Source organism: Hemibagrus wyckioides, linkage group LG19, assembly GCF_019097595.1.
Source record: "Hemibagrus wyckioides isolate EC202008001 linkage group LG19, SWU_Hwy_1.0, whole genome shotgun sequence".
Classification (NCBI taxonomy): Eukaryota; Metazoa; Chordata; class Actinopteri; order Siluriformes; family Bagridae; genus Hemibagrus; species Hemibagrus wyckioides.
In genome coordinates this window covers 10,172,714-10,197,705 of record NC_080728.1, presented here as the reverse complement: position 1 = coordinate 10,197,705, position 24,992 = coordinate 10,172,714, and the positions used below count along the sequence as shown (strand labels likewise).

Sequence of the window (24,992 nt, the reverse complement as noted above, 5' to 3'; positions counted from 1 at the left end):
GTAGCTTCAGTTCGGTGAATGTGAAACCCCCAAAAATAGGCTACTGTAATTACCTTAAATACATACAGTATTCATTTACTTAGCCCAATTATTATTATTATTAGTTGTTGTAGTAGTAGTACTAGTATCTGTCAAATAGAAAACATGGAATCAAGCAACACTTTGGTTCATTTATCATTCTGATAACAGGTGTTGCATCTGCTCCCTTATTGTTGTTTCCCTATAATAATGCAAATATATATAGTTAAAAGCACAATGCTTTTTTAACAAATTCCAGCACACTGATAAGGTTAATTGAGCCAGTGGGTCTGCCTCAGTGGTGCTGCCTTAGTGATAACACAAAGTTTTTATTGCAGCTGAAGATAAGAGCGGCTCCTATTCCAGCTTGCAATTAGGAATCACATCATGTTGTCAATTTGAGAGACAAACACAGGGCAGAGTTTAGATTAGGTCTTAGATGGTAGAAAAGAAAACAGAAGGAAAAGAGAAGTGTACAGTGTGTACAAAGTTCAAAAATGTTCCTGCCTGCTGCTATTATAAGTTGTTATATATTGATTTATGCATGTGTATACTGTGCTTACTGTGTATCGCTATTGTTACTAGAGGAGTAAGTGTCAGCAGGCTGACCTCATTTTATTATTTTTCATCCGACATGAGTAATGCAGGAATGGTAGCTGGAGGAAAGAGTTTGTAAATAATTTTCAAGTGCATATGGAGCATATAATGCAGTTAAATACATATATAACTTATTCATGCAATTATCCAATCAGCCTTGATTGTCACGATCGGCAAGAGCACAGTGCACAAATTAAGCAGATACAGGTCAAGATTTCACTTGGTTTGGTCTCCTGGGATATTCACACACACCATCACTACAGTGCAAAAAAAAAAAAAAACACTTTCAGTGAGCTGCAGTTCTGTTGGCAAAAATGTCTTGTTGATGAGAAAGGTCAGATGGAAAAGGCCAGACTGGTTCAAGCTGACAGAAAGACTATGGTAACTCAAATAATTACTCTTTAAACCCATGATGAAAGAAAAGGATCTGAAAAGGCTCAATAATCCGAATGTCACAGCAGATGGGACACGGAAGTAGAAGACCACATCAGGTTCCTAGTCAAGAACAGGAATCTAAGGCTCCAGTGGGTGCAGGTTAATTAACAGTGATCAGATGATTATGATTAGATAAATAAAATATGTTTTGGTTCTGTTTGGAGTTTGAATATAAATACACTTTACATCCTTTTATAATAATTCATCATCATATATGCCTGGAGATGGTGATCAATAATAATTCTGACTGTTTTATTATTAGAAAGACAAAGGCAGAGCAAACAATGTTAATGGTCCAGTCATTTTTTGAACACAGAAATAAAAAGTATGGTGAATACCAGTGACACATTCAAGAGCGTGCACTAGAGTGGCTGTAGAAATGATTTCTGCATGTTAATACAGCAATGTAATTTTCTGCTAGAAATAGACGCAGCCTGTAATAGAACACAGCACCTTATTTAATACATAATCATGTGATTACAAATTGCTTTAAGGGGGGGGGGGGGGTCGGTTTTAATGCTTTAAAAAAGAAAAAGAAAAAAAAACAAGAAACTGAACTTATTTCCAAAGAGTAACATTCTTTAACAGTACCTTCTTACAGCAAATATTTTTGTGCCTCAAATCAGGAGCTTGGCTGTATTGTCTGCATGGATATTAACATGATATGGTTTTGCCATTATTCTATGTTTCAAGTACACTTTTCTATATGATGTTAAAATATTAAGAACATTCCAAAATTCAATCCAATCAGTCCATTAGCCCAAAGTCCAGTCTCTTAGCTTATTTTTATGGTCATGCATAAGAATTACACGGCAAAAAGCTCCCGTCAGGCACTGCATACGTGACATGCAAACTTGAGACTCCTGTCAGACGCTGCGTCCACTCTATCAGCATGCAGCATAGAATGATTTAGGGTGATATGTAGAGGGAATGACCTTGAAGTGCTGGTCTAGACATGGTATATTAAAAGGCACAATAATCTTAATAGTGCTTTTTTTATGGCAAAGGCTATCTAGGACCATTTGCACTATATATGCACAAGAAGAAACACCCCATTAAGTAACATATATTTATTTATTTTTCATACAGCCGAGTTGTAGGTCTGGACTGAGCAATAATGTTGGTTAAATAAATCAATGAGGGTTAATGAGAACAGGCAGTCTTCTATGATGTTCAATATAGCCATAAGCATGATTATTATAACATGATTCGTTTTTCAGGGTGTTGATGTAGTTAAATGTGCATTGTGCTTATTTCACACCCACTCACCCACACACACATTATATATATATATATATATATATATATATATATATATATATATATATATATATATATATACATACATGAAGTATAAGTTTATAAGTTCATTGTCTGCATTAGAAATATAAGAAAGTATTTTTATTCCATTTTTCCATTTTGTTTGCAGCTGCTGCCCGAGGTATTCCATGGGAAAAAGAAAGCTCTCTTGGCGAGCATGAGAAAAAAAAGCTATTTTCTGTGTTTACGTCAGTCACTCACTGTGTTCTACTTGGCCTACAACTCTCTGGAAGAATCTCAAATTACACTCTATTTTGCTGCAATACATAAAGTATGACATAATTTCGATACTGTATGTATTGTATGTGACAGAGTAGCCCAGACATCATTATTTATACAATAAATTATTTCACATTATCTTCATTAATATTGGTTTGGAGAAGGATTTATTTTCCTTTCGCCTTTTCCGTGGTCCAAACTGTTAACAATCCTGGTCATATGTTATACATCATCATGCACACTACTATGACATCTATCCTGATGCACTTCTTTGACCACTCTTGCTACACTTATGGCTCATTTTAAATGTAACTATATTGAAAAAGATTAAGATTAAAATGTTGTCTCCTTAGAAGTCCTCCATGAAAAATAATCTTTTTGTGTTCTATTTATTAATGTATAGTGTCATCTTTATGTATTTAACATGGCCTCAAATGTCATTTCATTTATTTACACCCCAATGCACAAATTTCAAAGTAGTTTATGGTTATCTCAAAAACAGAGGTTTTGTCTGATGTAACATACTGACACTGGACTCGATACTGCTCCTCGCTCAAGCCATTATCACTCAAGACAAATAGGTTTAAGTCCAAGCTCAAAAACACAACGCCTCAGTTTTAACTCAAACTCCGCCTTGTCTGTGCAACTCCTGCACAAAATCTGAATAGTATTAAAGCATCTAGTTATGTTTAAGGTCTGCGTACTGCTAATTTAGTATTAAATCCTTGTTACTTATGTGCAACTAAATTCTGAATAGGCCCATAAATGCTCAAGTAAATAACTGAATTTACATTCGCATTAATGATTGTTTGATTAACAGTGACATCACAGTTTCCTGATAATAAGTAAATATCTTACAGTTGAGACACCTGCAGGTCCACAGTTTACACAACACTTAATTATGGAACAGGGTTGTTTAATACACACACATCTTCCAACCATGCAAGAGTCACATTGGTTCCATCTGTTTTGTTAGTTGACAAATGCCTCCATTGAATTATCAGGTTTGGCTGCTGTTTTCTTCAGTAAAAATACCTGCAGCCTCACTGGGCCTTTGCCTAAGTCACTCTTCTCTACTTGGCCTACACCTCTCTGGAGGAGTCACAATGTCTCCCTAATTCAGTGCACTACATGTAAGGCATGAAATAATAATTTATATGCTGTATGTAATGGATTATATGTTATTTTGGATTTGGGAATCAGTTACTATTTTTAATGCCAGTAGCATAGGCATATTATTTTCAAATGTTTCATTTCTGAAGCATTTATTGTACTGTCAGCTCTTCCATGGCCCAAATTATTAACTGTGTAAGCACAATCCTGCACACATGGCATAGTTTATACACCAACATAGACACTATTTAATTTCTGTCCATGTCCGATGACTTTTAGCAATACTTTCCACTAGGAGTTCCAGCATAACTCTGCTTTGAACAGAACTTTTGTGCTCTGTTAGTGTTTACATAGACTCTATGCAAACTTTATTGGTCACTTCCTCCAAATCTGCAACCACCATATATTAAAAATTGTAATCTCCAGTCCTGCCATGCCTTGTTTCAAGGTTGTCTTTAATAAGTAACAAATAATTAATAATCATCTGATGAGCTGGCTTGGGATTTAGGAAATTTTCCACAGGACATCAAAATGTGGCTAACCATGTAGTAGAAGGCTCTAGTTCATTCAACATAACTTTGCACAAGGCAACTGGCTGATGCAACTGTTCAAGTTAGTACATAATTGCTTCAGTAAACAAATGAATCACACCCTGTTTACCTTGGTTGTTAACCAATTTACAATAATAAGCAAACATTAGTTGCCACAGACTCCTATTCCTATTTATGCTTTATAAAAATGTACTAAAGATTTCTAAAGGTTTTCAGAAAGATGTAAATCAAAGAATCTACCTGTGTGAGTGAAGTTTTTTTTTAAACATAAAGAAATTCACTTTCTGCCATGCAATAAAATTTAATTCCTGCAACTACTCCCTAGAAGTACTGTGTCAATTCTTCTGAATAAAAGACACAATTTATACATTACTTGCACACTTCTTGTTGACGTTGATATTTCTGAAATTGTGAGTGTAGAAAATTTGGAAATGAACAGAGAAATTACCATTTCTATGAATAATAATGCTACATATGTTGTGGTTACCTGGTTTATAATGTGCCATTATTTTTAAATGAATTATTGTACTATTTTTTTGGGGAGGAAGCTGGTGAGGGAATAATCATCGGATGTTTATCCTGGCTATAACATAAATGAGAAGGACCCCCTGGAGATTTATTATTTCCATATAACCACATGGCCAGGGTAGTGTTTCATTCATGTCTCCAAAAAAAACTTTGGATATATAAACATATTAACCCAGCATAAGTGACACGTTGTTTCATTTTAATAGTTGTAAATAACATGACAGTTGTGAATAGTTTTTGTTTAAGACACACAAACTTGTTAAACCTGCTTGACTGAATCAGTGGTTATACCGCAATGTGTACAAAATCCCAGGTAAAGAAATTTAGGTAACAACTTGAAACAAAGTAGGCTAAAATATTGCTGCTTGCTTCATGACAAAAGATAAAAAGTACGGTCCAAGTTTAGGCAAGCATGGTTGTGAAAATTCTGTCTATCTGTCTGTAAGTCTGTCTGTCTATCTATCTATGGTTCAACTGAAAGAGAAGACATCATAGCTGCCACTTACTCTTTTGCCATATTTTTTAAAACACTGAATTATGTTCCACTTTTTAACAAAGAATAAAGCAAAAAAAATTTCCACAAGTAAATGTTCAAACCATCTGTGACTGTGTAGACTTTCATTAAATTCTGCAGGCTGGACCAAGTGTGGAAGAAGAAGCTTGAGGGAATAGAAAAGGCGGGCAGTACATTTTGGACGTGAAATGATATATATGTTCAAAATTAACGACCATCTCCAAAAGATTATCTGGAAATACAAATGGCTGCTGCTCTGTGAATCAGTTGGAACAATCTGGATGATGTGTTAATTTATACTTGGATCATGTATTAAAAGGTACTTGTAGTCTTTGTAGTAGTGAATGTAGTGTCCCAATTTACTAGAAAAGTGGGGAAAGATTTCAGACACAAGTTTATATCTGTGAATATTACACATTCTACTACACAGTGTGGCATATAATGTTTCTCACATAGCATGACACTTGAGACCGTTCTTCAAAATTTGCTCTGAATTTGCTACACTTTTGGCCCATTTGGCCTTCCACACTGCACATACGCTCACACGAATCTTGAAGTGACCGTGAAAAGTAACCAAAAATAATTTCCTTCTTGGAGAAGCTTGTGCAGAGTGGACATGATATTTTGTTTGGGGGAAGAAACCTTCACAGAATAGAAACGCGCCTGAAAGTCTTCAATGTGATTATTTATTTAAAGAATGATCTGAGCAACAGGTAAAAACTCTCAGTGACGGTAATATTTTGTGAAGGTCTGCAAAATTCAGGCATTTTAGAAGAACGCATGTGCTGTATTTCTACCGTTTTCCTGTTCTCCTGAAGTAGTTTTCATTGTATTAATCTTGCCGTGTTTTTGGTGAAAGAAGGTTGGGTGAATATTTTGAATTTGGTTAGAGCTTGTCCCTCTGGTTCAGCGTGAGCGTCTGCGCACGTCAGTCCGGGGAGGGCAATGAGATGCTGCTTATTAATGCTGCGCGTGTGACAACAGCCAGCCAGGAGCAGTCCAGACCGCCAGCGCGCGGAGGCAACGGGGGACAAAGAGCGCGCGCGCGTCTACCGGCGCGGAAAACAATGCGTGAGAAAACAGTGACGGTTTGAAAAAGCGAGTCGGAGAGAAAAACCGAGAGGAGGACAGAGGAAAGGCGGCGGGGAGAGCGAGGAGGGACAGACAGCAGAACCCGTGGGGTTCTTTCGAGAAGACACAACGCAGACCTAAAGCGCGCACCGAAACGGCGAGGCAATAGGAGCAGGCACCGAGCAGTGTCGCCCTTATTTTGGGCGCTGAGAAAAAGATGACTGTGGTGCCAGGGGAGAACCTGGACGAGACTGTGGCCTTGGCCGCTCTCTGTCACGACGCTTACGAACCCGAGAGGGCGGACCAGGAGTGCTGCGAGCGGGTGGTCATCAACATCTCAGGCCTGCGCTTCGAGACGCAGCTCAAGACACTCGCCCAGTTCCCAAGCACTCTTCTCGGCGACCCTAGGAAGCGGATGCGCTTCTTCGACCCGCTCAGGAATGAATACTTTTTCGACCGCAACCGGCCGAGCTTTGATGCCATCCTCTATTACTACCAGTCGGGCGGGAGACTTCGGAGACCTGTCAACGTGCCCGTGGACATCTTCATGGAGGAGATCAAGTTTTACGAGTTAGGCGAAGATGTGATTGAGAATTTCAAAGAGGACGAGGGCTTCATTAAAGAGGAGGAGCGCCCGTTACCGGAGAACGAGTTCCAGAGACAAGTGTGGCTTTTGTTTGAATATCCAGAGAGTTCAGGACCCGCCAGAGGGATCGCAATCGTCTCCGTGCTCGTGATTTTGATCTCCATCGTCATATTTTGCCTGGAGACGTTGCCAGAGTTCAGAGAGGACACCAAATCGTACGACGAGCACCTTCCGCTGAATGGCACGGTGAGCATTAAGAAGCCAAATCCGTTCACAGACCCGTTTTTCATTGTGGAGACGCTGTGCATCATTTGGTTCTCCTTTGAGCTGGTCGTGCGCTTTTTGGCGTGCCCAAGCAAGGCGGCATTTTTCAAAAACATAATGAACACTATCGACGTGGTGGCAATCATGCCGTACTTTATCACACTCGGTCTTGAGCTTGCCGAGCACCAAGGTAACGGGCAGCAGGCCATGTCATTGGCCATCCTGCGTGTTATCCGGCTCGTGCGCGTGTTCCGCATCTTTAAGCTCTCGCGCCACTCCAAAGGCCTTCAGATCTTGGGCAAGACGCTGCAGGCGAGCATGCGCGAGCTTGGCCTTTTGATCTTCTTCCTCTTCATTGGTGTCATCCTCTTTTCCAGCGCAGTGTACTTCGCTGAGACGGACGACCCCGAGTCAGGCTTCAGCAGCATCCCGGACGCCTTTTGGTGGGCCGTGGTCTCCATGACCACTGTGGGTTATGGAGATATGTGCCCCGTGACCATCGGGGGCAAGATCGTGGGCTCGCTGTGCGCCATCGCCGGTGTGCTCACCATCGCGCTGCCTGTACCTGTGATCGTGTCCAACTTTAACTACTTCTACCACCGGGAGACAGAGCACGAGGAGCAGCTTCAGTACACGCACGTTACGTGTGGTCAGCAGCCCCAGCAGCAGCCTGGCTACGGCGATTTCGGCAGGAGTGAGAGCAAGCCTTCCCTCTCCAAATCGGACTATTTAGAGTCGGAAGACGCGGACTCAATCAAGTACACAAACTGCAGCCCACATAAAGCCTACAAGGGGAAACTCACAGATGTATGAGTGTAAAACACAAACACAAAAAAGTGACACGCAAAAACACAAAGGCGCATTTCTGTGAGCACAATTCCTCATCCTGCGCTCCAGCTTGATTAGATCTGGTTATTGAGCTCTGATTATCAAGCATCCTGCGCGCTAAACGGAGTCATTTTCATTTAAAAACTCATTAGAAGAGGATTTATAAGACGAGGACGCGAAAATGGGATGGTTCCGATTTTCTTCTTTCTTTCTTTCTTTCTTTCTTTCTTTCTTTCTTTCTTTCTTTCTTTCTTTCTTTCTTTCTTTCTTTCTCTTTAAAACTGTCTTCCACGCTTGTGATCATCGACATTTAAAAAAGAAGAGACTGCATCTCTAGCCTCAAAGTATAATTACATAAGAAAACAACTAGGCTAAATAACCAAGCCCGACCTCGTGGAATAGCACTTTACTCATGTACTCTTAGTAATAAATAATTTATTAGGCTATTAGCTTCGCTTTATCTGGGGTTTAAAAGTTTACATATGATTTACCTATTCGGAACAAAGCGAAACGGACCAATATATCTAAATCATGTTATATTTTTATTATATATTTTCTACGCCTGGCGACTGCAAGGAGGTCACTCAGTGTTGCTCCTTCTTGTTTTGGTAATGCTCCTCAGTTTTTCTTCCATGGCTGTAAAGGTCAGGTGTGATTAAGTATGATCAGTTGGCACTTATCGACGAGCACTTTCACTATCCAGATGACATCTTAATTACATTTCTTCCCATTTCACAACAGCTTTTAATCGCCGTTTACACTTCATTTGCCCTGTATTTTTAATTGATCTCTGATTATTGCTTATCATCCAAATAAATAGGTGTATAGCTAAGCCAAAAAAAAAGAAGAAGATATAATTTTGGCTTGTGGTTCCATTTCAAATAACAGGATTAGAAAAAAGCCAGGGTTTTGGTTGTGAAGATGGCAAAATGTGCAGCTTTACCAAAACCAAGTGTGTGATCATGTTTATAAACCTAGAGTGCCATCTATTGGGCAAGAGAGAGAGAGAGAGAGAGAGAGAGAGAGAGAGGCGGGTTCTCAGACACTCTTTGGAGACGGAAGTGTTTCTATAGCAACCTTCCAGACTGTTCTGAATCTTCTAACATCAGGCAATGGCTACGTCCAAAACTGTACTACTTCTATATATATGCTATCATCTGTAATACTATTTTTTTTTGCATATATGTCTGTGCAGTAGTGTTTTGGACGTGCCTGACGTTTTGCCTTAAGTTCTTTTTTTCTGATAGACAATACCAGGTCGTTGTTGCTTTCAGTGTTGCTGCTTTCTACATAACGCCGACCAAGTAATGTAGCCTTAATAGAAACCCGAGATTAGATTGAATAGGCCTATTCGGCAGCTATAGACGCCCAGATAATACTTTTGCAAAGTATGTCTAACTGTAAGCAACATAACATTGTCGCTTAATTCTGGCTTCACTTGTCGGTCTCTGTTTCTCTATTTTGGGCGAGGTGGTGGGGGGAGGGGGGTCATGATAGAAACACATGTTATGTGCATTGCAGCTGATTTGGAGACATTTTCACATGACAAAGGAGGAAAAAAAATAACAAACGGAGGACAACAACCCCATCACTATTACTGGCACTTGCGTCTGTCGTGAGGCGCAGAAAGATGGAATCTTATTGGCTGGATTAAGAGTTTCGGCAACCAATCACTGATCAGGATCGGAGAATTATGGAATCTCTTTGATCTGCTTTTTGAACTTCTTTCCTGTTGAAGCTGTGGAGTGGATTCCTGCACAAGGTGAGCTGGGGTTTTCCATACTCTTGGCTGATATCATTTGTGTGTGTGTGTGTGTGTGTGTGTTGTAGCTTTTTTTTTTTTGCCTAACCCCACTTAATTAACAGGAAATCAGCAAGTGATCTTTGATCTATAACGTCCTATACATCCACAGAGGCTAAGGTGAAAACATTCCTGATGTAGACACTAGATGGCAGCATTTACTAAGTATATTCTATTCTATGGATGGCCTTCATGTACAGTTTCAAGTTCATTGTTCATTGTGAACTTGTTGAAGTTCAATGTCACACCTGATCCAGCTCATAAAGAGATATGCAGTGAGCTGATTATCTGGATCAGGTAAGTAGAAAGACTTGGGAAAACTTGAAACTGTGCAGATTAGTGGATCAACATGCCTGGAGATGAAAGGACAACATTATGTAGTCTCATGTTATTGAGATAATAATATAGATCACTAAGTGATCTGGTCAGGTTATGAAATTCATAACAGCTTGAATTGATTTCATAAAATCTTGCTCATGATCACCTACACAACAACTTTTCTCTCTGTTCTTTTGTTTTGCAACCTCTTTCATAATAATTCCTAACTCCACTGCAGCATAGTACAGTTCACAAAACCATCACTAGAGGGAGAAGCTTTAAATTCAGCAGAGAGCAAATTACAGTTGCACACTGCCAATGATCAAATATGTGAAGTGAGATTAATAAAACATCATGGTTGTGTGCTCTGAATGCTCAGAAAAAAGGTGAATGTGCATTCTTTGGAAGATAAGTGAAGTGTATTGAAAATTCCTGTTCACAGCCAGACCATGAACAGGATATATATATATAAATGCTCTCATACTCAGCAGCTCTTAACCATTTATATGCACACGTATATATTCTGCAAACATAACCCTTTTCAATTTACTCAGAAGTAACAACTTAACTTCATATATTTCTCTCATTTCCACAGTCTTCCATTTATATTCTAAAATCAGAGTGTGATCATTTTCATCATTTTCAAGCAGAGCCCCTTCCTGTCCCAAAGACACAAATGTCCCTACTCTACACACTACATACTTGAGAAAGCACCGTTAGCACATAGTAATGAATGTGATCTGGGTGGTGTTCCAGATAATGGCAGGTAGATCATCCAGAAGATCTCAAGAATAACATATCTCTATCTATTAGACATGGAAAATATTTTATTTATAGTAAAAAAAAAATACAAAGCATATTGCTGGTTTTAAATATGAAATGGATTCACACATAGAACTCTATCAATACTGTTATTACCTCTAACCACTTACCTTTTGGCCACGCCCCAATTTCAGACTTCTGATTAGTTGTTAGACTAATAAAACATTCGATGTGTGCTGAGGATAATAATGCATGGCAATTTGGTGTAATGCCAAATAGAGTTACTGTGTCCAATTTCAAGTGGATAATCTTCTACAACTGCATATCATGAATAGTTTCTGAAGAGGACTGCAGTTTATTTATTCTTTCATGAATGAATGGCAGCTTGTACATTTAAGACCTTTACAGTTGCATTTTTCATTGTTCAACTACTATGAGGTAGTTTAGTTCATGTTACATGATCACTTACCTTAAAGCAGCTATAAACAGTTGTTCCCTCTCCAACCTTAATTTTTTTCTCTCTCTTGAGGTGAATAAGAAAAAACACACCTTTGTCATGTTACAGAGAAACCAGAGAGTTCAAAGTCTTCTGTCTGTGATGGGAAACCTACTGACCGTTACAAAATGCTACACCTGACTCCTTCCATAAATTATATATAAAGATCTGTTTACAGAAAGCTTCACCGTATCAGCATTTAGACCTTGTTCTTTGGTAAATGATAGCACAATTTCTTAATCTAGGTATTATTACATGTAATGATTACTATGTAATCAGAGCATCCTCCATACAGATCCTTGAGAATGAGTACTACAGAAATGGTAACTTATTAGAACGAGTGCATTAATAAAATTTTAACTACTATCAAAATTAATCCCTGAGCTACTGTTATAAAGCCCCCCCCATTCAAGAATTCACATCACATGTATAATAATAATAATAATAATAATAATAATAATAATAATAATAATGTTCTCAGCAGCTAGTTCTCCAAATTTGAAGCTCTGCCCAGTGGAACATAATAACTGATTGCTTTAAATTCATTTCTGACTTTTTCTTCCACTTGAATTTTTATATTTTCTACACATTGTTGTTCTTCAGTAAATACTGTAAATCAAATGACATGACAAATTTCTTCTGACACATTTCTACATGGCAAGAAACTTGTGTATTTCAAGTTTTTCCACTAGAATGAATACATTTCAATGTGTTATGAATATTTCTCCATATTAACGCAATGGTTATTTAACCAGCTTATAATAGATTTGTCTCATCTGTGGGCCTTACTAAGAATATGAAATGAAAACAATTTTAACACACTGTTATGGAACACAAACCCTGAATGATCTAAGCTGGCAAATGTAGCTAGCTAAATATCTGTGTTTCAGGAAACAAACCTACAATTTGAAACCAGTTTAAAATAAAAAATAACAGATTGAAATTGTTGAATAATGCAGTTCATATTTGACTTGTAATAATATTTGCCACTTGAAAATGTGACATAGATGTGATATTTTAGGTACCACACACAAGTGTCAAGTTAATACTACACAGCTAATGCTAATGACAATGTTTTATGGGGTTTAGCTGCTTTTCTCCAGGGTCTTGGGATGAGGATGACATTTTTTTCCACCTTGATGTGGATCTGTTTTGGTTTTAACCAAATGCAGACAAAAAGACACTTCGTACACTGTAGATTAATTACTATGGGCTTAAATATTAACATAATGTTAAATAAGGTAGGCTGCTGTTGTTCAAATGAATATGAATCAAAAAATTCATTGCAGTTGTGTTGGATTTGTGTTATGTTGTCCTAATGCATCAGACACTATCAAATTGTATAGATGTGCAGATTTGTAGCGATACACTTGCTTGCACTGTGTCATGTCTGGAATCAGAAGCAGACATCCAGCACCAAGTCTGTTTAAACAAGAAGTTTAAATGTGTACCTAGTTGGTCCTAGGTTTCCAAAAGGGGCACTATACTGATTCGTAAGCTTGATACTTGAGCGTTACTAAGTGTTACGTAGAAATGATAGAAGATTACAGCTTATTTAATTTCCTAAACATTACATCAGGACATTACAGGAAGGATTCCTTTGTTTAAGTAATTTTGAAAATAAACGGCGAGTGGATATTTTGTTTATGGTAATGCCCATTAAGATTGTAACAGAAAAGACTGTAATAGAACCGGGTTCAGACCTGGAATTCCAGATTCCTACAGAGTATTCCCTACCCAACACAGTGCCGGATTCAAGCTTACTATTAGTTAGTTGATATGTGTTTAGGTGCAGAGAACCATTCAGTGTGATAGTCCTCCTCGTGTAACCATGGTCTAGAAAATGAATGGGGGAAACACATAAACATGAACTATATTTTTCATTCCATGACTCTGTCAGCCCCAGTTGAAATGATAAATATCTAAAAGTATAAATCACAGCAGTAGGCTAGATTTTGAAACCTCAGGCTGCACAGCACCTAGGCCATCCTTCATGATATATAGTGCTGTTCAGATTCTATATGGTGGAAATAACGACAAGAGATTTAGCAATAAATCATAACAAGGTTAACTATAGCCAGTGTAATGGGATGGGTTTCACTTATCAGATTCACACTGGGTGCAACGCTCTGAAAGGCACTATGCGAGAGAGCCGAGATGGAAATGATATAATTGAATAGAAGGCATATTTTTGGTCTGTAGGCCCTTTAGTATAGGAAAGTCAATGAAGCAAAGAACCTGTATCAGACAGACTGTAAAAAAATATGAAACAAAAAATCTAGTCACAGATTTTAGCAGATATTTAGATGTCTTCTGTATATGTCATCAGTGATTTTTAAGGAAAAAAAACCATAGTAAATATTATATATATATATATATATATATATATATATATATATATATATATATATATATATATATATTAAATCTTAAATTGTTTTCCTAAAAATTGCCTCTTTTTCTTAAATTAAACTTTTTATTGCTGGTAAATATTCAGAAATAAATCATACTGTGTTTGCTATTATTTGTTTTGACATTTACTGTCTGCAATAATTTCCTTTGGGCAATACATTAGTTATACCACAGTGATCAACAGTGTATTGGACAAGTGAAGGCACAAAATCAGTGGACTGCAATAAATGTCAACAGTTTTTGGAAAAAGATGGATGAACATTAAATACAATTAATTTCCAAAATGGAGAATTTTTTCAAGTGGTTGTTACACTGGGAATTACAGATTTATTATTATTATTATTATTATTATTATTATTTTAGGTCCAAATGTGTCACACAAAACCATGTCTCACCTCTTAACACCGCAATGTCCGTCAGAAATATTTCCACACATGCCAGAAGTGTTCTGTTTGTTTCCGCTGTTGTAGAGACGAATTGGCAAGGACTCCAGCTGCATAGCGGTGGACTCCTTTGTGGCATTTGTGGCTTTGTATTGTGTTACAACACGTGGCTGCTGGTACAGACATTAATACAGATTATGTATAATTCAGGTTTCCACTGGTTTTAAGAAATCATTTTGTACAAATTCAGTACATTTACCAGGAACTATAAACATGACAGTTGTTGATTCTGCCTTAGTCATTGTAAAGCCTTAACAAGGTATCACACTTTTAATAGTTAAGATTAGATTTGTATAAAATCATCCTTGAACATTGAAAGCATACACAAAAAGTAGATTAGTTAAGAATTCAAGACCTATATTAGTGTATTTTAACATGTAAGCTATAATAATTGCAAGTCAGAAGTTTGTGGACACCTGATCATCACACCCTTGTTATGTGCTTGTTGAACCATTCTAGATTAATTCTCCCTTGGCTGTTATAATAAGCTCCAATCTTCTGGGAAGGCTTTCTGCTAGATTTTGGAGCATGGCTGTGACAATTTGCTCATTCAACCACAAGAGTGTTGGTGAGGTCAGGCTCTGATGTCAGATAAGGAGGTCTGGTTGGGGTTCAGTGGGGTTGATGTCAGGGCTCTGTGCAGGAAACTCAAGTACTTCCACTCCAACCTTGCGAAACCATGTTTTCATGGTGCTTATACAGGAGTATTGTCATGCTGGAACAGCTTTGGGCCTCTTAGTTTCAGTGAAGGGAAATCTTATGCTAAATCTTATGCTTCCAACCCTGTGGCAACAGCTTGGAGAAGAATCACATATGGGTGTGATAATTGGGTGTCCACAAACCTTTGGTCATGTAACGTACTGTATATGTAAACATTAGTCATTTATTGATTATAATGTTTTTCACACATATTGCTAAGCTCATATCGGAGCAGAAAATATATGAACTACACAATTGTAGTCTCTTAATAGCACAACTTTTTCCAGGCTTGAATTATTTGTCCTGGGTCGATCATATATATATATATATATATATATATATATATATATATATATATATATATATATATATATTTATATAATGGACAATTCTGTGATCTAATAAGAATTTTAGAACTGCGGCAATGGCTCACTTTGGCTTTAAGATTAATCTCTGTTTGCTTACTAAGTTGTCTAATATTAGCAATTAGCATGTATGAGGCTATGAACATTTTTAGGGCACAAAGTGCAATCCAATTAAGTGCATCCAATTAATTGCATGTTATTTCACAGATTTGCGGGAAGTGTATGATCAATCCAATTAATATTTAAAGCATCTAATTAGCATTTAAAAAGTGTGATTGTAGCTTGAGAAAATGGTTTCATGTAGGGGCTGTAGAGATTCTCACGCTTGCTGTTTGCCAGAGCACTGGGAACATTTTGTTGCTTGCTCGGTTGCTGGTGCAGGCTGACGTTTCTGTGTCAGTGTTGCGCTGTGGATCTCCTCAGCAGCCTTCAAAAAGCCCCATCCTTTTTAGGACAAAACAGAAAAAAAAAATGATATCAATCTCCTGGTAATAGTACACACAAAGCAATGCTTACACATGTAACATTCATGTAATGCTCATGCTCAGATGACAACTTATCTACGTATTAATAATAAATTAACCATCAATTGGTTTCACTTTATATTGTCACAATGCTCATGTTACAGGACTTTTGAGTAAGCTCTGCGTAGCTGGTTGGCCCTGCTTATGAACATCCACTAATAGAGTATATTATGACTTTGTTGCATGGTGTAGATATGTAGATGCATGTTTATATCACACAATTTCACATAGAATCTTTCACTCATAGTGTGTAGCAGATCTCAACGAAAGGTGTAAACTAGACCAGATAATTGTAATACGAGTGCTAGTCCAGTGGTTAACCTCCTAATTACTCAATGTATTATTTGTTTGTTAATCCTAAAGCATTTTATTCATTAATCCTATCAATTATTCAGTAACCACGCTGACACTAGGAGGAGATAAGAGGTATGTAGTTACATGACAAATGTGTGAAACAGTGAGAACAGCTTAGACACCTAAGTCATCCTCTCATGTCCACCTCATCCTGAGACCTTTATGGTTAGCTCTAGTTTTGAAATGGATACTTGCATATTTTATTCATCAGACTTCCATTATAAGTGTTTTTGTCTGAACAGGTTTTTGGTCTTTTTTTCAGTGCAGAGAAATATGTCAAAAGTCTGGTCCATGGATGTTTTCTTTAGAATGGGTTTGTAAAATTAATCTATGCAAAAGTATATTAACCTGCATAAATCATAACTGACATGTCATCATAGGAAAACACTAATGATATAGTGGTGTGATACGGCCGATTCAGAAATAAAACTGCAAATTTTTTTTAATTATTATTATTTTACCCACAGCAATTTACGTACAGTATAATATTAATGTTTGTAATATTTAATGTTGTGGCCCATTAATGAAACAAGAGCATTCCGGTTATCACTCACATGTTAACATAAGTGTAACATCTATAAACATTCCCTCATCAATCTCTCTATTTTTCTCTCTCTTTTATGAAAATCTCCCATGATGGAATACAGCTGTACAAACTCTGACACTGGAGACTCCATCCTGTCAGAACGACTTTTACAGAATATTATTTTACTCCTTCTGACAAATCAGATTACAGAATACGAAAGTACTTGGTATAAATACTGTGATACCATTGTGCATGGCTTCCATGTTTTCCAGCACATAGGATCTGCTATATAACTGTAATATTTGAGAATTGTGTGATAAGCATTTTCCCTACAAGTTGCATTAATGTTTCCAACTGAAACCAAGGACAAAATAATCCACTTAAACAGCATGAGAATGCCATAATAGCTGCACCAACACAATACTATGATTCTGTTCATTTGGCTTAACTTGATTTTTTAACCATGTCACATAACCCTCTTTGAATGGACTAAAGCACTCTTTCTCTTTTTCCTGCAGGAGCAGAAAAATAAAACCTTTTCAAGATCAAAAAAGAAAAGAGCAAGGATAGTCAGAGGAATCAGAACAGCCTCGCCAAAGTATGGAATAGAAGATCAACTGGAACAGGAAGTTGCTTCACACGTCAACAATTCAATCAAATAAAAGGAGTGAGTATGGATGGTCACATTCACTGGAGAACCATAAACAATTTTCTTGCAGGAGCTGAGAGAACCTCTAAGAATCCATGATAATGGAATACTTTTCACCCATGAATTTCAAGATGAAGAAAAACTGACACAGTCTAAAGACAGCAAGCGGCTTACACACTGAACCAAACTGAAATAGTGGAGAATTTACTTGAATAACAGATCATATTCATACATGATTTAAGAGACACTGTGTTCCTGATGTATTGTAGGCTATAAGAACAGGTGTGTGTGTGAGTATGCGTGTGTTTGTATGTTCTCACAGATACACATCATGAATATGGCACATACAAAAGTTGCATATCACCTGCTATACCAAAACATACAATTGCTTGCTTGGGAACAGAGCATGCAATCAGACAAATTCTTCAGTTAAATGCTTCATATCTATTCATTAAAGAATACGGGAGCAATAGCAGCACTAATCAAAAATAGTTCTATTGTTTGACAGCTGAGGGTAACATTGTTAAATCTCTATTTTTTAATATTTCATTTTTTAAAAAAAAAAAAGGAAATCAAATTGGTTAGACTGGTGACACTTTTTTTAATATGTCTGCTGATTTTGGGGATTTTTTTCGTTCTCGTGAATGATTTTGCCTTCAAAGCTTGGATGAACGTTTGAATATTCACATCATCAGAACAGCCTCAGTCCCCCTTTCAACAACGTTGGCACAGGGCAAAAGCTGCAAGCTTTTGATTTCACATTATTCCTTTTTATAATGACATGTTCATATTGTTTAAAATAACCTTCAGATCAGAATGCTGTATCACCTGTCATGTAAAGCATCTACCTCAATGTCATGATCTTCATTTCTGCCAAAAGCTTCGCCCTGGGAAAGCAGCATCGGTCATGTGACTGGGCCATCATTAAAGCAATGTGTTGTTGATTCTGCCATGCAGTCAGAAGCAGTTATGTATCTTGTTGAAAAATAGCATGACTCACTTGTCCTTATTGTCCATTCTAGATGGCTGTTGCGTCTATGCATTGCTGCCTGTTGTGTCTACACATACTCTCGTCCATTGCAGTGCCACCTTGTATCCTGTTTGGTACAGTTATGCAAAGTCTTTAATACAATATCTGACCTTGATCAACAGGTAGTTTGTAACGTAAGGGTGTCGTTCATATCAATCGGTACATTTCACAGCATCCAAACGTTAAATCTTTTGTTTTGGTGTAGTGTCTGTCAAGCTGCATAAATATTGCACTGTAATGTATATAATCTGTTTCCATCCAAGTCAACTTTATCCACATAAAAGAAAAATCTGCAATTATAATATGCAACACCGAATACGCAAATACGCAAACTAAATCTATGGAAGAAAAGATACAGTATTCAAAATGCAAATCTCTAATCACATGTTCTGCAGTAAGCACAGTTCATTAAGCCGACAAGTGTGGCAAAAGCCTTACCATATGGTGGAGAGAAAGACAGAGATACGTATTTCTTTGTCCAAGAATTACCTTGTTTACCTTCATAAACATGACCACATGGCGGACAAGAACCAATGGGACTGTATGAAGGAAAGCAATAGTAGAGAATGTAATGCATTTCAGTCATTGTACACCTTGAGGTCTTCCTAAAGGAAGCAAAATGCCTTTGTTTTGTTTCCTGTAAATAAGTCCTTTTTTTAATTTTTTCCCTCCTATTCAATTTAATATATACCTATTTTGATAAATATGTTTTGTATTTTGTTTTTCTGATGATTGCATATGGACTGTGTAGAAGTCTGAGATGGTGATTATTGGCTTACTGATGATGGATGGATGGATAAATAAATTTTGAAAACAATTATTATATAAAGGGGATGGGTATTTAATGAAGAAATTAGTGTAAGACTGTGCAAAGTACCTTGTCATATTAAGCACAAATACTCACTTAATTAGGACGGGCTCGTGACCATAGATTTTGGTGGGGCAGCTCATCACACATGAAAGCTACAAGCTACTATCTAGTAAATTTTAAAAGTAACAACATATTGATAACAAGCTGAGTGTTGTTAACACTTGAACAACTAAAATGTGTTCCATTTGTAAAGAAATCTGACCTGTTCTGTTATCAGATGCAAAAAGATTTAAAAGTTTTATAATACATGGTGCAGTATATATAACCATATATTTATAAATATATAGTTATATATTTATAACCACTGGTGCAGTGGTTCCTATAGCGGTGTGTGAGGCAAACAATAATTCAAATAAAACTGTCCTTTCTGCTTCCCCTCCTCATATATAAACAAAATATTTATAGAATATTTTTTAGAATATTTTAGAATATGGGCAGCGTGAGTCCTGTCTCAGTGGGCCTCTGTTAGTGCTAGTTGTAGGTGCCATTTTTTACTCTATGGAGATAAACAAGTCAGTGAGCATGCTGTCCCAAAATTGCACAACATCTAGAAAGGAGAGCAAAACATTTATTCAAAACTGTTGGCCACTCAATCAAGATAATTCATATTTCAGCAGAATTTAAAATATATGGGGTTGTAAATGAAAGGTAACATTTGTTAAATGGCTGATATATGTATATGATTATTATATTATTTGCCCCACTTAGTTCCTAAGAGCACTACACCTCATTCTATTTTGCATATTACTATAACATACCAGGCTGAATATTACAACTCACAATAAGCAGGACTAGAGCTAGTAAATATCTTAATACTCTTCCTGATATTATAAACAACATTTGTTTGCAACAAGTTCATTCTGAAACTGCATCAGTATATGTGTTCTGCTGTGTTCATTAGATGTGTCTTTGAACCCATATGAACACTGTGCTGTATGTAAAGATCTTCTACAGGATTTTATGCTGGACCCACAAACATCATATAACAAAACATGGTACTTCCTCCTGTGCTACCCTCTATTCTCAAACGATTCCAGATCTTGAGGGCTGCATATATTTAACCACCGCAAAATGGGATTAGCTAACTGTGATGGAGCATAGCTTTCATCAGCTACTGACTGACCCACTTACAGAAAAAGTAGTCAGGTGTTATTATTACTGCAACAACAATTTTTTATCGCAGCTGAAGTTAGGGTGATAAATTTATCCTGGGGTGCTTTCAGTCACACACAGCTCATCACTGAAAGGTGCATATGTGACTGCAAGCCCTTAAGTATTGGTACAATGGAGAGGCACAAATGTATTGGAGAGAAATTCAAGGTGATTTGAGCCTTGCTAGCACAGCCTGATCTGCCCTATCACACCTTTAAATGAGGACATATTCATATCTCACATGCGTTTGCACAGTATATATTTTCCCTCTGTCTTTAATGGGTGTACAATTGCAGAACATTAATCATATGGCTTAATAGGGATGTGCAATGCTATACTTCCATAGATATGTCATGCTAATAATGATTGTACATGGTGCAGTCAGAGATTTAGTCCTAGATTCAGTGTGCAAATGGTATTGTAGAGTCTGTATATGCCACCTTGAGACACAAATGGTAGATTCGCGACATGTAATGTAACATTAATATCCAGTTCATTCCCACCTTCTTTTACACATCCATATGTTCTGAAGCCGTTATGAGGAATGATATAGAAGACAAAGAGTTATGCAGTTAAATCTTTAGACTATATTTATAGTTAGCTATGTGCAGGTTCCTAGTTATGTATGGTGAGCAATAATGTATGTTATAACCATGAGCAAATCATAAGAACATTGTGCAACAAAATGGTTGAGCTGCAACACATTACTGCACACATGCTGTCTGGCTGTATTTGCATACATACCCTTAAATGGTGCCTTACATACAGTATATTGTGTCATTGTTATTTGTTATCGAGAGCTCATTGAACATAGATAGTATACATAGAAGTAGTTTATGTGGGTTGTTCTTTAGATGATGTAGATCCTGTGGATTAAAAGGTGGACGCTAGATGCCTGATCTATCTACACAACAGTAAAACAAAGTAAATAGAATATGAATGTACTGAATGTAAAAGTCCCCCAGGATGGTATCCCTGGAGGACACAACTTGTGTCATATACATATATATACAGTATATATGACACAAGCTGTGTGTGTGTGTGTGTGCACATATGCACATCATGTTTCCATTGAAAATCAATTTGCAGGCCGTCAAATTCCATCAAGACCTCGCAATGCCTTATCATGAAAAGTCTGAAGGACCAAAATGAGCAAATCAATATCAAACCATTACAAACAGGCAGTTTTCTAGAGGTTTCCAGTTTGCTTCAGGCAGCAGCATTGTAAATCAGGCAAGACCACAGACCACATGCAGTCAGTTTGTAATAAGGTCTGACCCTATTAAATACCCACCCTAAGACAGTGTGTGTGTTTTGTTTTGTTTTTTATAGGAAATTATATGTAATTACAAAACAGTATGATGTCAGCAATAGCGTCATCCATCTAGACTAAACTGCATAACTTTTCTCGTTAAGAATGTGCTGTCAGGAAGTAGAGCATTACTAAAACACTGGTGCATTTCTGAAATTTACACACTGCATTTCTCCAAATCAGTGCAGAAGCTATATTGTCCAGTCCTATGTGTTTCTATGTTTATGTGTACTTTATGCACATGCTTGCATGTGCTAATGCAGGTACTGGCCTACAGTGAAGCCTTGTCCATTTATAACATGTTAACACTGTGCAGTCTTTTATCATACATGAAGTATGAGCTTCAAGAATCTCCGTGAGCGGTCACTGTGTCTCGTCCTGCTTCTGTACTGTACCATTAGCCATCATTCGTGATGTGAAAAATACAACAGAGACCTTAAAATGAAATTGCTGTTTTGTAGTGTCTTCTGTCTGTTTAGGTAAGATGAGTGCGTGATGAATTAAATGTGTGGTTAAATATGTACAATGTGTGAAATACAGTAAATTAGTGTATACTTACAGAGAGTATATTCTACTGATTAAAATAATGTATATATGTATGATCTGTAAACGTACATGGTATATGTACGCAATAAAATAAATTTGAATAAAAGTGATGTCTTTTGTCTTGGAATCACTGTATGTTATCTGCTATAAACATGTTAGTATGTGGATTTCCTTTTCCTTGCTATTATGTGTACTCCTCTGTGTGTGTTGCCCTGAGAAGGACTAGTCTTGTCTAGGGTGTGATCCTAGCTTGTCCCTTGTGTCCCCATGATAGGCTCAAGTTCCATCACCATCTTGACCAGGATTTTTATTTTTTTTTTAAAAAGAAAAAGCAAATAAAGAAAAAGAAGAGAACGAATTGTAAGAAGTATTGAAAAAATGCAGTACTGATAACTAGTACTAGTCTGAAGTTTTTACAGCATTAATAAGGACTACTATACCATTTTGTATTTTGGGTATAAAAATGCAACTCTCCATAGTCAAACAGGAAATGGATTATGTTTTATGGGTCTGTTGAATGCCTTTAGGATAAAATGAGTCATGTACGCTATACTTGTGCAAGAATATCTTAATTAAAGCTCATAACGTCTTTAATATTCCTGTAGTTCAGGAAATTTCTAGCAGCTCCAGTGTGTTTGTATCTGCTCCAAAATTGCATTCATAGCATTTACTTGTACTTTTACAAGAATGTACAGTACACAAAATCATTCCATTGCAAATTTCTAATCTGAGTTATAATATCGAGTAATATTATTACCCAGATATGATTTAGATATACAGATATACAAATATGAATTCGCATACTCTATGTCAAATATGAGTTTAAATTACATCTCAGTTGATTGTCCTGTTAGCCATTACAACTGATTTATCTTGAACAAAAATTGAAATAAATAAAAAAAAAAAAAAAAAGGTTCTTAATGTAATGTGTAATGTGATGACTGTATTTAATGACTGTATGTAACGATTATGAAGTGGTTGTAGGGCAGGTCTTTCTTAGTGCAGGCACCACATGGTGGAGATTGCTGAGCATCAGAAAGTAACAGGAGCAAAGGAATCAATGAGATAAGTGTTGGCCAGCCCTGCACTTTCCCGACAGTAGAGTCATGTTTAGAGGAAATGGGATGAAAGAAGGATGTGTGAAAGAGAGAGAGAGAGAGAGAGAGAGAGCTAAGGCTTTTAAAAGTGCCCTGTCTTTATACAAAGTAATGATTTTACTTAAAGAAGCAAGCTGTTTACTTAAATAAGCATGTAAGATGCGGATGATGCTGACTGTGTAAAAAAAAGTGCAATGTAAGACAACTTGGCCTTGGACCATATCACCTCAGAATAAATAATTAAATAAAAAACATCAAACAAAATGATGCCTGCATGTACATTTCCCCATTTTTGACTGATCTCTGTTTATTAATATAGGAGACAAATGGCAGATTTATTCAGTTCTGTTGGTTAAATTTCCTGCTATTAATAATTTATTAATAATTAATTCTTATTAAGATTACAAAACCGTCAAAAATATATACAAATCACACTCAGTCTAACTGTATGTATTATCTCACTGCTTCAGTAAGCAAAACTGATTAATAAGTAAGTGAGACAGATATTAAGAATTCATTAAAAGCACAAAGCTATTATATTGTGTCCTGCAGAACGGTCTTTAGGGAATCCCCTTCCAGGCCTTGACTGCTATTTTTAGAAGACCTTTTTTACACAAGAGGATTAGCAAATCTATTTTTTTTGTAACAGACTCTCAGTAACCCAAGCCATGGAGTCACGGAGGCATGAGTTCAAGTGTATATAAAATGTATACAAGGGGCAAACTGGTGGAATTCTAGAAAATGGACATTTTGTGCATGTTGGTATGAGGTGTAACCTAGCTGAAAATAAAATAAAAATATAAAAGCTTACTTCTACATATCATAATACATGGTGGCTGATAAATGTTTGCTCGTATTCTCCCTGATTCTACATTATTTGCATTGTGGCATAAAATGTGAATGTACACATGGGAATAGATATTACATTGTAATAATGATCAAAATGTACGTTATCCAGTGATAAGGATCACTCGGGCTACATTTTTTTCACCAAGCCTTCGATTTTTCTTTTACTTTTCTGCTACGAACAATTTTCAGCACCAAAAATAAAAGAAAATTAAAATGAAATGTATATTTGTTAAGTCTGTAATTCAGAAAATTTCAAATGATAACAAAATATTTTTTTTTATTTGCTTATTGTCCAATGATTTTTTGTTAGTATTTAATGTGAACATTTTATTATTATTCATTGATTTATTTTGAAGACAATAACATTGTATAGGTACCACGAATGATTGCAATCCAAACTGAAACTATTGTATATCTACAGTATGTGCATAACAGTATTTCTCATCAGATTTATGCTTGCAGTTAGAAAGAAAAACCCTGTAAAAATCCACATATGTAACGATTACTTTCTGCTCACAAATACCCATATGCACTCTCTCACAGCAACAACTGCAGGCTGTTGGTCTTCACCTGAATTCCTCCTGTCAGCAGTCTCTCTTATTCAAACTCATTTCACTCAAGTGAAATGAAACCATTTTGATCAATTATTAAAGAGGTTTGAGACAATGCGTTCCACAGTATGGATGGGTCTGATCGAGGCACAGTGAAACACAACCCTACTGAAATGTTAATGCAATCAAAA

The 24,992-nt window shown here is 36.7% G+C and overlaps 1 protein-coding gene and 1 long non-coding RNA gene across 3 annotated transcripts in view; one reads left to right on the top strand and one right to left on the bottom strand.

Moving 5' to 3' along the window:
- The window catches only part of LOC131370208 (uncharacterized), a 43,853-nt gene extending 28,065 nt beyond the window's left edge, over window positions 1-15,788 (bottom strand). The window contains exons 1-3 of one of the 2 annotated variants that reach the window (XR_009207398.1): window positions 15,664-15,788; window positions 14,229-14,389; window positions 11,395-11,448 (exon numbers count right to left, since the gene is read on the bottom strand). This is a non-coding gene — a long non-coding RNA (uncharacterized LOC131370208). The remainder of the gene's footprint in view (window positions 1-11,394; window positions 11,449-14,228; window positions 14,390-15,663) is intronic. The other variant, XR_009207399.1, reaches the window with a different exon arrangement.
- LOC131370207 (shaker-related potassium channel tsha2-like) lies at window positions 5,766-17,411 on the top strand. The gene is made up of 2 exons (XM_058417402.1): window positions 5,766-9,806; window positions 17,263-17,411. Exon 1 carries the CDS (start codon window positions 6,584-6,586, stop codon window positions 8,027-8,029), a length of 1,446 nt encoding a protein of 481 aa, XP_058273385.1. The 5' UTR covers window positions 5,766-6,583; the 3' UTR covers window positions 8,030-9,806; window positions 17,263-17,411.
- Window positions 17,412-24,992: the final 7,581 nt, after the last annotated feature.